General features: G+C 37.2%; 1 protein-coding gene across 2 annotated transcripts in view; it reads left to right on the top strand.

Annotated features, from left to right (window-relative positions):
* LOC122813983 (programmed cell death 1 ligand 1-like) overlaps window positions 1-13,154 on the top strand; it is a 211,629-nt gene that overhangs the window by 79,693 nt on the left and 118,782 nt on the right. For both annotated transcript variants that reach the window (XM_044086550.1, XM_044086551.1), the window contains exon 3: window positions 4,007-4,075. In XM_044086550.1, the coding sequence (XP_043942485.1) occupies window positions 4,007-4,075 (69 nt within the window). The remainder of the gene's footprint in view (window positions 1-4,006; window positions 4,076-13,154) is intronic.

The raw sequence follows: 13,154 nt of genomic DNA on the forward strand, positions 1-13,154 counted from the left end.
TGCTGCCTGCCTTCTGTTTGGCCACGTTTAATTCCTGGGGGATATACAGTATGTGCATGATAAAAACAATACAACTACTTTAAAATGTTTAAAGCACTAATAAAGTAATGCAGATTAGTCTAAGGGTGCAAGCAAAAAATAATAAAGTACATTTATTTAACTAAATACACATGCTTAATGCCATAGAAGGAATACATTGAGGTAACAAAACCTGCAGCACTCCAACAACTTACAAGGTGAAACACAAATCTAGAGAGTAACTAAGTACAACATATACTTCTTGAAATAAGTCCTGAATTTGCAACAGAGGATGCTGCAATATTGTTTTATTTTCATTACAGAGGAGATAGTTTAGTTGACCTGTAATATTTACTCGGTGTACCCTGCTGAACTTAAAGTGCCCCTCAGTCATTTTTATAATTAAATGCTTAGATATTTCACATACATTCAATAGTGTCAATACATTTGCCTTTGACCTGGGTCATGGCTAAAAAAGTTCCTTCAGCATTAGTTCACTGATCTGCATAAGAAGTGAATAAAATGCAATAACATCTATTATACCATGACCCCCCATTAATATTCCAAAACGTGCATGCTGATTGGCCAGCGTGCACGTTGTAAATCAACTTATACTAATGGAAAAAGGTCCGGTCGCCCGGACTTTTTCCATCAGTATAAGTCTCTTTTAAAACACTGTCTTGCTATGTTAAAAGAGTTTAACATAGCGACACAGGTTTAAAAAAAGCAACAGAGATCTCCGTTGCTTTTTTTTAAAGCTGTCTCGCTATGTTAAACTCCTTTAACATAGCGACACAGTGTGTAAAAAGCAACGGAGATCTTGCTTTCTCCGTTGCTTTTTTTTTAAACCTGTCTCGTCGCTATGTTAAATGGGTTTAACATAGCGAGACAGCTTTAAAATAAGAAACGGAGCCGTTGCTTATTTTAATGCTGTCTCGCTATGTTAAACCCATTTAACATAGCGAGACAGTTTAACGAGAAAGCAAGATCTCCATTGCTTTTTACTGTTTCGCTATGTTAAATGGGTTTAACATAGCAAAACAGTAAAAAGCAACGGAGATCTTGCTTTCTCCATTGCTTTTGGCCACAGCTCTGATGTACTGCGTAGGCATGCGCAGTACATCAGAACTGCCGCGGATACCAGACAGCTGCGGAAGGGCAGCAAAGAGGCATTATACAATGCCATTATTTAAGAAAAGTAATTATTTCTTTTCTTAAATAATGTCATAGTATAATAGCAATAACCCACTTCTGGGTGTGGGTAATGCGGGATTTACCCACGGTTGTCTTTGTTTGGTCCCGGGACCAAACCACGCCAACCGTGGGTAAATCCCGCATTACCCACACCCAGGCATGGGTTATTGCTATATTAATCTAAAGCTATAAAAGAAGTCTCCTCTTTCCTTACATTCAGAGTTTAATTCAATAGACACCACCATCAAAAATCTAATTAAGGAGGGGGTGTGGCTAAGATGCCAAACAGCTAACAGCACAGAATTTTAGCTCTGCCTTTATTTTATTATTCTGACAGGAATTTGTATTATTTTGCTGAGAAAAAAGTGTTAATTCCTCTTAGAAGAAAGGCCTGATTAGTTAGTTCTTGATTTCTGAAGAAAATGTTTTGTTTTTCCTGTCAGAAGGTCTTACAAGTAATTCAGTTATGAGTAACTCGAAGAACTCACATCAGGACAGTGTGATGAAAAAGAAGCTACAATCCATTATAGCAAATATACAGGAACTTTGAATAAAAAGTTATGCATAGTAGCACAAACACAGTTTATAAGTTAGTACTAGGCTAACTGCCCTTGTGGACTTTTTAAGCCTAACCAGTTACCCCATGTGAGAATCAAACCTTGCACCTTGTGGCTGGAAGGTCAACACCTTAACCACTATGCCAACCTCCTCCATATAAGTTCATAGGTTAGTATTAAGCTAACTGCCCTTGTGAGCTTAACCAATTATCCTTTGTGAGACTCAAACTCTGCACCTTGTGTTTGTAAGACAAACACCTTAACCATTAGGCCACTGCAAAGTTGTGAAATGGAGTGTTAAACTATGTTTTTTTTAAATCACAAGCTCATTCTTTCCAGGCGCATATGACTCTTCAGCCTCTGTGACCCGAGTACATTTAAGGTGCTTTACCAGACTGCAGAAATTATTTATAGGGTTTAACCACTTATGTGGGTTAGAGGGAGAAGTATGGAGGAAGTTCTGCAAAATCTGTTAAACATAAATTATTTCTGTAGACCATTTATTAATAGTAATGAAAGTTCTAATGTCAGGTATTCTTAATTTAACTTTTTTAGTTGGAGAACAAAATAGATAATATAAAAGAAGACAGCAGAAAACAACTGCACTTACTTAATGAGGTAATTAAAAAACATTCTGAGCAAATTACCTGTATTGAAGAAGCAGTGAATGACACTGATGGCAGAATGACTGAGTGTGAAAGTCATAATGAGCCACCCCCCTCAGCCTCATCACTTCCATGCTCTTTAGCAATAGCTCCAGCAGAGGCAGAGGTGCAGATAAGGTGTCTGCTGATCACATTTACCTGTTAAAACTACAAGGAGAAGACACAACAGGAAGTCTGCTAGAAGTGATGCCATTCTGATTTTGAGCAGAATGTATTTATAGCTCAGGTCAGCATTTGTTAGTAGGTCTGTCCTCAGTATGACTTGTTAGTGCATTAGTGCTCTTATTACATCTCATTTCATAAAGATGTTCATATATACCCCAGTTTTATGTTGAAAAAAAACAAAAAGGAAATTGAAAGAACGTCATGAATTAAGATGGCAATTGTTTCTTAATGCAATGAATTATCCGGGATTAAATTAAATGTGTTCAGTCAACAGTTTTTAAAACTGAAACATTATATATTCTAAAATGGTTTTAACAATTTTTAAATATCATTACAAATGTCATTACAAATTAGTATGTATAGGATTGTATACTACTGTGCTTAGCTATGTAATTGTGATTAATTATTCATGATGAGAATGTATTGCTTGGTTTACTTTAGTCATATGACTGGACAAGATATTTTAAATGTTGGCTTTAACAATTATTATGTTTGTTCTGATGAAGTTTTGGTTTTAAGGAACAAAAGTGCTCAACAAGTTGCAATGTGCAATAAACGTAATCTTCTCAAGTGAGCTGTTTTCCGGTGCTGCAACAAGTTTTTTAACTTGTTATTGTTTTGGTGTTTTAGTTGGTTCAACTTTTGTGTGTTAGATTGTTAAAAGACCTTTTTTCAGCTCTGGCCTTGGCCAGAAGCATAATATAGTGATAAACAGATGTAGAAATGCATTACACATATGCATTACACTGAAACATGCACGATAAATAAATTGTAACGCATAAATACTGTTCAAATAAATAAATTAGACATAGATTTAAAGCTCTTTTTTAACAATTACAGAAAGAATAAACATATTTGTGGTGGCTAATATCACCACTGTAAGCTTTAAAAAGGGCTAGGACAATGGTTACCTGGATAAAAGTATACATAACTGATGTTTAACATCAGTACATCTATCCTAATGCATTGTATACAATGACCTGATTGCTGTACCGAAAGTCAACTATCTGTGTGCTGTGCTTTTACATTGATCTATACAATTCATATGTATTTTTCTCGGCTGTTCACCTTATGTGTACTATATTGTTATTATATCAATCTGTAAACTTTATGTTGCTGTAGTGTGTCATGCTTTTTAAGTGGAGCATTTCTGCTAGGAATTGATTGAAAATGGGTAATGCCAGAAGTGATAATTCCATATAAACAACACAAATGCACAAATAAAAACAAAAAGTAAATTTTCATGATGCTTAGCATGACTAGGTGTTGAAAGAATTGTATATTTGGTTTATGTCTTAGGTCATTGCCCATTGCATTTTAGTTGTCTTGAATCTGAAAAAATGATAATTTACATCTGTAAATGATTTTTCTTTCTGCAAAGTAATGTTGTTTTATTCTGTCTTGCAGATCCTCCAGTCACCACAAAACCCACATTCATTCCCACAGAAGTCATAGAAGTGGAACATGTTTCAACAGGTAAGAATATGGTTATATCCACAGTAATCTTACCTTAAATACAGTTTTTCTACAGTTTATTACAGCATAGCAAACCTGAAGCTTACTTTATTTGTCCATCTTAACCTGTAATCCAATTTAGAAAGCAGACACTTTGTTTGGATTTATTTATAAATTGTAGTTATTCATTAATGGCAGGTAACACATCCTAAATATAATTTAATTCTATATACTACAGAAATAAGAAATACTTCTTAGGTCACAAAAATTATCATAGATGTAAAAACAGTCTCGACTAAATAAAGTTTAGAAACTACATAATTTTCTTATTGAATCTTCCAGATCTAACAATGTTATATTGGCTTCACAGGCAGAACAAATAATAACTTATTCTTTAGTTACATAAAAAAACTGAAAAATGGAAAAGGAAAAACATTGAAATGTAATGCTATCAAAAAAACAGTCAAGTAATCATACAGCCATAAGATACAATAAACAGATTAATAAAAAAAATGTTGTGCATACTTCACAATAAGCAAAGAAACATGCCAAAGTGCTATAGACACAAGGGGAGACACCCCTTATGTAACTACAGACATGATTACTACAACTACAAGCAAAATAAAAAAAAATCAAGTTCCCTAAGAACAGACAATATACCCAATGGTTTCCTCCATAGAATCAGGGGAAAGTCATGTTAAATAACATGTTGGCATGTGGGCATGTTTGCGACCTATGGCCATATGCTGTAGTGGTACCAATTCTCAAATGGCAGCAGGGGTTACATCAGACCAAGGCAATTTTTACACCCATCCGCCTGACCAGCTATGTAAACGTCAGGGAAAATAGTCCTAATGAAGCTTATCCAAAATAATGCAGGGAACCTAATTCTGTTAGATGTGGAATGGTGTGGTTATAGAAAGTGGACTCTTGCCTTTTGAATGTTGAGAAGTAGTAGTTCCACTTGATGAAGAGCTTATCTTGTGTACTGAGTTTCATGGATGACAGCAGGGAATAATTAATATACTAAATAAATGTTAATCCGTGAGTAATATAATGCTTAAAATACTGGATAAGCAACAGACCATAACAAGTGAAGGTAGTAGGTACCTATTACCACAGTGGTTACCAGTGCTCTCCCACAGGACTATGTAGCAGGCCATAACAAGTGAAGGCAGTAGTTACCTATTACCACAGTGGTTACCAGTGCTCTCCCACAAGACTATGTAGCAGGCAATAACAAGTGAAAGCAGTAGTTACTTACTACCACAGTGGTTACCAGTGCTCTCCCACAAGACTATGTAACAGGCCATAACAAGTGAAGGCAGTAGTTACCTATTACCACAGTGGTTACCAGTGCTCTCCCACAAGACTATGTAGCAGGCCATAACAAGTGAAGGCAGTAGTTACCTATTACCACAGTGGTTACCAATGCTCACCCACAAGACTATGCAGCAGACCATTACAAGTGAAGGCAGTAGTTACCTATTACCACAGTGGTTACCAGTGCTCTCCCACAAGACTATGTAACAGGCCATAACAAGTGAAGGCAGTAGTTACCTATTACCACAGTGGTTACCAGTGCTCTCCCACAAGACTATGTAACAGGCCATAACAAGTGAAGACAGTAGTTACCTATTACTGCAGTGGTTACCAGTGCTCTCCCACAAGACTATGTAACAGGCCATAACAAGTGAAGGCAGAAGTTACCTATTACCACAGTGGTTACCAGTGCTCTCCCACAAGACTATGTAACAGGCCATAACAAGTGAAGGCAGTAGTTACCTATTACCACAGTGGTTACCAGTGCTCTCCCACAAGACTATGTAACAGGCCATAACAAGTGAAGGCAGTAGTTACCTATTACCACAGTGGTTACTAGTGCTCTCCCACAAGACTATGTAACAGACCATAACAAGTGAAGGCAGTAGTTACCTATTACCACAGTGGTTACCAGTGCTCTCCCACAAGACTAAGTAACAGGCCATAACAAGTGAAGGTAGTAGTTACCTATTACCACAGTGGTTACCAGTGCTCTCCCACAAGACTATGTAACAGGCCATAACAAGTGAAGGCAGTAGTTACCTATTACCACAGTGGTTACCAGTGCTCTCCCACAAGACTATGTAACAGGCCATAACAAGTGAAGGCAGTAGTTACCTATTACCACAGTGGTTACCAGTGCTCTCCCACAAGACTATGCAGCAGGCCATAACAAGTGAAGGCAGTAGTTACCTATTACCACAGTGGTTACCAGTGCTCTCCCACAAGACTACGTAACAGGCCATAACAAGTGAAGGCAGTATTTACCTAGTACCACAGTGGTTACCAGTGCTCTCCCACAAGATAATATATTGTGTCCACTTTTTTTTAACCATTCTTAGGCAAAAAGCGAGAAATGGACTATGGATTACCAAGTATGTTGATGACTTCAAATTGTGTACTGGGGGTCTATATTATAAGCGCAAAACTCCTTTTCAGCTAATATGAAAACATCAACACATATTGCGCTAACCGTGAAAACGCCAAACGTCCTAAACCGCGAAATTCAAAGTCTCGATTCGTCATAGTTGGCCAACCCCACCACCCGCTACATACTACCTACCCAAACAAAATAAATAAACCACATTCATACACTAAACAAAACCCTACTTCTAACCCTAAAGTAAAGCTTGCATATACTACCATGTAAGCACTTACCTTAACCTGGATCCTAATCCTAAGGTCCGTAACTACTGCACACTTACCTTAAGGAGCTATACCCAAACAAAATAAATAATAAATAATCCATATACATACACTTAACAAAACCCTACTTCTGACCCTATAGTAAACCTTGCATACATTACTATCTATGCACTTACCTTAACCCATACCCTAACCCTAAGGTCTGTAACTATTGCACATTTACCTTAAGGAGCTATACCACAGAAGGGCCAACTATGACGATTCGACATTTCAAATTTCGTGGTTTAGGACGTTTGGTGTTTTCATGGTTCACGCTATATGTGCCTATGTTTTCGTATTCGCTGAAAAGGAGTTTTGCACTTATAATATAGACCCATGTAATGTAATGCCACAATGGTCTGCAAAAATAAGCACCCTGGGTAATAGTAACATTCTCACATTTAAGGATAATATATGTAACATTATGACACTTGGTAAACAGGCTTTGAATTATGATTACAGAATAAATTGTCCACTTATAAAATTCGACACTGTCATTAAGGGTGTACAGGCAATAACAGGCAACAATTTAAATGTAGACAAGTGTGTACCTATCAAAGCTAAAAAGTATATACTGTAGCCCGTCCAGTCAGCCAGGGCAAGGTTAAGCACTCCAGGGAGCTCATTGTACCACATTATACCACGTTATATCTCACTGATCTAAACCATTATTAAACACGGTGCTATATTTGATAACCTTTACACAATCTATCTAAAAGTACTGCAAAAGGCAGAATGACTCCTTACAGGAGGAAATATATATATATATATATATATATATATATATATATATATATATATATATATATATATGTGTGTGTGTGTGTGTGTGTGTGTGTGTGTGTGTGTGTGTAGAGGGAGCTGGAGATATTAGAATATTCAGAAAGGCTTCAAAAACTGGCATTATCTTGTTTATTTTTATAGATTAGTCTTTATTGACCTCAGCCTGATTGGCAAGACAATGCCTGATTCTTTTCTTTTTAAAAGTCTGTGTTTGGACCACATCAGTGGGGACTTAACACTATATCAGAGGACATAAAACGTAAAATAAATATCAATAATATAAAAAGTGAAAGATACACTGCACAGTGCATTCCAAAATTATGGAATATTATCAGATAGGTCAGTCATTAAACTCTTTCAAAAAGTAATGCTGATATGGGATTCAGGAATAAGTCTTCTTAAAAAGTAGTAAATCATTTCTTTACAGATGAACCCATGAACTTATTTTCAGACATGGCTTGATTATCCTGATGATGTATGCACCAGGTGTGGGAATCAAACCAATATCTCTAAGATGCTAAATGCTTTGTATTTAATTGTAATAACGACTATACCATATTTGACCGCAAGGGCTACAGTCATCTAAATGGTTTCTAGCAATGCTTTATGATAATTATCATAATCGGAAACTCAATATTCATGCATTTTATAGATTTGTACAAGGGGAAGTACCAGAAATGATTCGGTGTGAATCAATACCACTGTTTTGTTAGCTTTGCAAGTAGTCTGTTTCAGTTGTAAATAGTAATCTACTACATATTAGAGTTTAGCATCCAACTTTGAGGCAGTTTCTTTTTAAAGATCAATAGTTGCAACATACCAATAGAGAAAATGACTACAGCAATGCAAATAAACATTTATTATGTTTATAGGTTAGTACTAGGCTAACTGCCCTTGCGAGCCATTTTAAGCCTAGCCAATTATACCTTGTGAGGCTCAAACTCTGTACCTTGTGTTTGTGAGGCAAACACCTTAACCATTAGGCCACCCTCCCATCCCCTAAAGTTATGCATAGTAGCATGAACACAGTTTATAAGTTAGTACTAGGCTAACTGCCCTTGTGGACTATTTTAAGCCTAACCAGTTACCCCATGTGAGAATCAAACCTTGCACCTTGTGGTTGTAAGGTAAACACCTTAACCACTATGCCAACCTCCTCCATATAAGTTCATAGGTTAGTATTAAGCTAACTACCCTTGTGAGCTTAGCCAATTATCCTTTGTGAGACTCAAACCCTGCACCTTCTGTTTGTAAGGTAAACACCTTAACCATTAGGCCACTGCAAAGTCGTGAAATGGAGTGTTAAACTATGTTTTTTTTAAATCACAAGCTCATTCTTTCCAGGTGCATATGACTCTTCAGCCTCTGTGACCCGAGTACATTTAAGGTGCTTTACCAGACTGCAGAAATTATTTATAGGGTTTAACCACTTATGTGGGTTAGAGGGAGAAGTATGGAGGAAGTTCTGCAAAATCTGTTAAACATAAATTATTTCTGTAGACCGTTTATTAATAGTAATGAAAGTTCTAATGTCAGGTATTCTTAATTTAACTTTTTTAGTTATTATGAAATACTTGTGCAGATCACATTAACGTGTGTGTGTGTGTGTGTGTGTGTGTGTGTGTGTGTGTGTGTGTGTGTGTGTGTGTGTCTGTGTCTGAATGACCGAGGTGCCAAATGAATATACTTTGCATTAAACAGCACTTTAAGATTATATAATTTGCAGTGAGTATTTCAGCCATCATTCTACAGTATTGTTTCCTTTGCATTACTGTCAAATACTAACTCTTTGACATTTAATTGGTACATTTGTATAATTAGCCTATGCTAATATAGCTTCAGAACTCATAAGACATAAATTGCTGTTATCCAAAGTTATGTCCTGAACAGTATCTAAATGGTTCCAAGGAAGGGCAGGACCTCAGATATGAGTGGGCATTACAAATGCCTAATTATCAGCTCAAATTATGACGTGGCTGAATGAAGTTATGTGTCTGTTAGGGTTGTAAACTATGTGGCACAGTTCTCTGCTGATATACCTTAGAATAGTTCTCTAATGTGGTGAGAACTCTCCCAAAAAATATTCTGTCATTTTTGGCATTTCAAAAAACCTTCACTTAAGAAATGAAAGGGATTTGGCAGGCCAAGTGTAATTTTTTCGCTATGAAAGTAACAGTGTTTTTTTAAATTAATATCTTAAGGGTAGTGACAGCCGCGGTGGTGCAGCGGTAGCGTTGTTGCCTCACAGCAAGAGGTTCTCCCGCTCAATTCTCGGCTGGAGTGCGGGGAGTGTCTTCTGTGTGGAGTCTGCATGTCCTCCCCGCGGTTGGGTGGGCATTCAAAAGGCATGCATAATGGGCGTGCCTTCGGTGAAGATTGAACGTCAAGCTGGCACCTCGGCTTTCGTGAAAATCTACTGCCAATCATTAGCAGACCGGAGTCCCACTGTGGCGACCCGTAACCGGGAAAAGCCGAAAGACAACAACAACATCTTAAGGGTAGTGAGAAAGAATCTTTATGTTTAGAAATAATGAATTGTGGGGATATATGTTGCATTTTCATACAGCACTGACATTTGTTACTGATAAAGACAAAGAATGCTCTGTATTTTCTGTTAAGCCTTAGCAAGTATGAGTAATAGTGTAGAGTACATCGGTCTAAACACTGGCCTATGTGAGAGCCAAAGATTTATCAGAAGAAATCTAAATAATTTCTTCTGCCAACATACTGTCTATTATAGACACACAGGACAGACTATGCCTACAGTCTGATAACAGACAGCCTTAGACTGATATTATACACACAGGACAGACTGTGTACAGTCTGATAACAGACAGCCTTAGACTGATATTATACACACACAGGACCCATAATTGAATACAATGCCCCATTTGGGATGTACCTTACCTAACACCTGCAGCAACTAGAAAGACCCCAAAAGTACCTCACAAAGAGGATCATGGGACTCAAACAGATGCCATATGCTGCTCGGTTAAAGAAACTCCAGCTCTACTCAGTTGTATTCCGCCTACTTAGAGGCGATCTATGCCTGACGTATAAAGCCATGTTCAACCCGGAATTAATGAGCATGCTCCACCTCATAAAATCCAAATCCCTTAGAGCTACGCGCTCAAGGGACTTGAACCTCAGCACAGAAATAAATAGGACATGCTGGAGGGACAGATTCATAACCCAGAGGCTCCCTTTGCTCTGGAATAGAATCCCAGTCCATGTTAGGCAGAGCCCCTCACTGACTCTCTTCAAGAGGAATCTTGATGAGTGGATGGGAGATCGTAGGTTTACCCCGGGGATTACTTCTGTGTCACTTCTACACAGAGGCACAGTAGACTAACCTTAAAAGGGCACAGTGAAATCAGTTCAGAGGGTGGCGAAAGCCAAACACACTCTGGCTAGGCTTGTAAATGCCTTAGGGCAGATAGCCTAGTATGAACCTATGAACCTATAAGAACAGACACCCTTAGACTGATGCAGATCTTCAGGATCATTCCCAAAACCTCAGTTCAGGTCCTTTACTTCTGATATAACCCTGGGGAAGACTAACTCCTGATCTGACATCAGTACCAGTGAAGATGCCACTTTGATTTTATACACAAGTACCAACATCAGTCAGGGGTCTCATGGCACAAATACAGCCAGCTTTGATTGCCTGGCATTGGGATTCTGCAAACATGTAAATGCCAGCCTTAGTGATGGAAAACTAAGGTGGAGAAGGCCTAGACTATGTAGAAGATGAAACTCTTTTCTTCATATATTCAGCCTTCAAATTGTTAACTTTTTCTTTTTTCAAAGACTACACCAAGCACTTTTTTAGATTTTTTTCTCTAGTGACCCAAGACATTTTTTTCTGTGAAGAATGCCGACAAAACCTTCTGCCTTATTAATCTGGTAGCCTGCTTAATGTTTCCCCAGTATTTATGGTCATTGATAATATGGTCTCTGTAAAAAATAGGGACACTGAGAGTGGAAGCCTTAGCAGATATTTGTCTGCCATATTTACACTTATTAACTGTCTTAATCATTGGTAATTAAATACAAAATATCAAAGAAACAAGTAAATCAAATCATAAAAGAACCACTAAAATAACTCAGAAACAGAACTGGCACAAATGCTTTCCTTCTGGCAAACTGGGAAATGTGTACCATTCAAAACTGAGAGAAGACTTGAAATGAATATGCACCTAGACAGTATATAAAATGAATCAGCCACATGCCTGTGCCAGAACATTTCAGTGTGAGACCTGTACTGGTACCTACAGAAAAGGAGGAAATCAGTGCCTTTACAATTACTGGACAGGATATGACCCAATCAGGTGAGTATAACCCTAAATGTTATGATTTCCTGTTGCAGTGACTCTGTCTGAAGGAAATATCACAAATAATATAATTTGAACATAAACAAAAATTAGGCATTCAATAGTCTAAGCAAGAATGTTTATCAGAAACGAGGTTCTAAACAATAAATTTAAAAGCATTAATAATTAATGATAGGGCAAATAACATGCAATATATCAAAGTGAAAGAAAAGTTATAGGAGTTTATTGACATTGGGTGATGGCCTGGTTGCAACTGCAGGCCTATTACATAATGATAAAAAAGGCTTTCCTGAATGACATATCTTAAGATGGATTTATGGTAAGGTATAACAAAGGCCATTACAGAGACTAGAGATGGTGATAGGGAACATAAAGTCAACAAAACGATTTTTCGCATGTCGAACAGCTACAGAGGATAGATCTGAGTAGCACAGATAACTAGTACGTCCCAGGGTACTGCATTCAGTCAGTCATAGTGCATTGTCATGAAAGTATTTGTTGTAATGATATTTAATTGAAGCATGTGTAGATGCTGATAATATTCCAAGTAATGCAGAGACTGCAATGATTACTGATAATGTGATCCTGAAATATGGCCACTGACAAACTTAGATTTTCTACCTAAGCACTGCTCAAGGTAGGACAGCCCAGAAGAATGCAAATCTCTTAAAGGACATGATGTATTTGTAAAATTACAAAAAAGGAGTGTGTGCTTATCAACACAATTTCAGTAGAATGTAATTCCTAAAGAGAACATTTGTTTAATTGCTATGCCAAGACTTCTAAACAAGGCAGTAGTCATCTAGAGAATTTCTAATATTACTTTGCACATCTATGTAGCTGGACAGTGATTTTGTTTTCATTTAGCTAGGAGTATTGCAGAGACATCCTACAAAAGGTTTGTCCTAAGTTGTTAACATAATAGCATGTTCATCTTGTTCACTGAAAAGGGATAACCCTATTTTCAAATAATATGAGACATTCACTAGCAGTTATTATTAAATTATGCTGATGACTTAACATAGAATTTTTATGGGCTTCCCTTCTTGTAAAGGCAGTCAGCCAAATTAATATAAGGTTACCAATTACATCAGGCTGCATGAAATCTTATGAGAAAACATCCTTATTGTGGTAACGAGCTATGAATGATTTATATCCTGAAAATATGTTTGTGATTCTTACAGCTGCGAGTAACATATTTTACAGCCCAGAACAAACTATATTAAAAACACAACAGTTTGCATGTCATACGAGAA

The sequence above is a fragment of the Protopterus annectens genome, chromosome 10.part0 (genome assembly GCF_019279795.1).
Source record: "Protopterus annectens isolate FY-2018-M chromosome 10.part0, PAN1.0, whole genome shotgun sequence".
NCBI classification, from domain to species: domain Eukaryota; kingdom Metazoa; phylum Chordata; order Ceratodontiformes; family Protopteridae; genus Protopterus; species Protopterus annectens.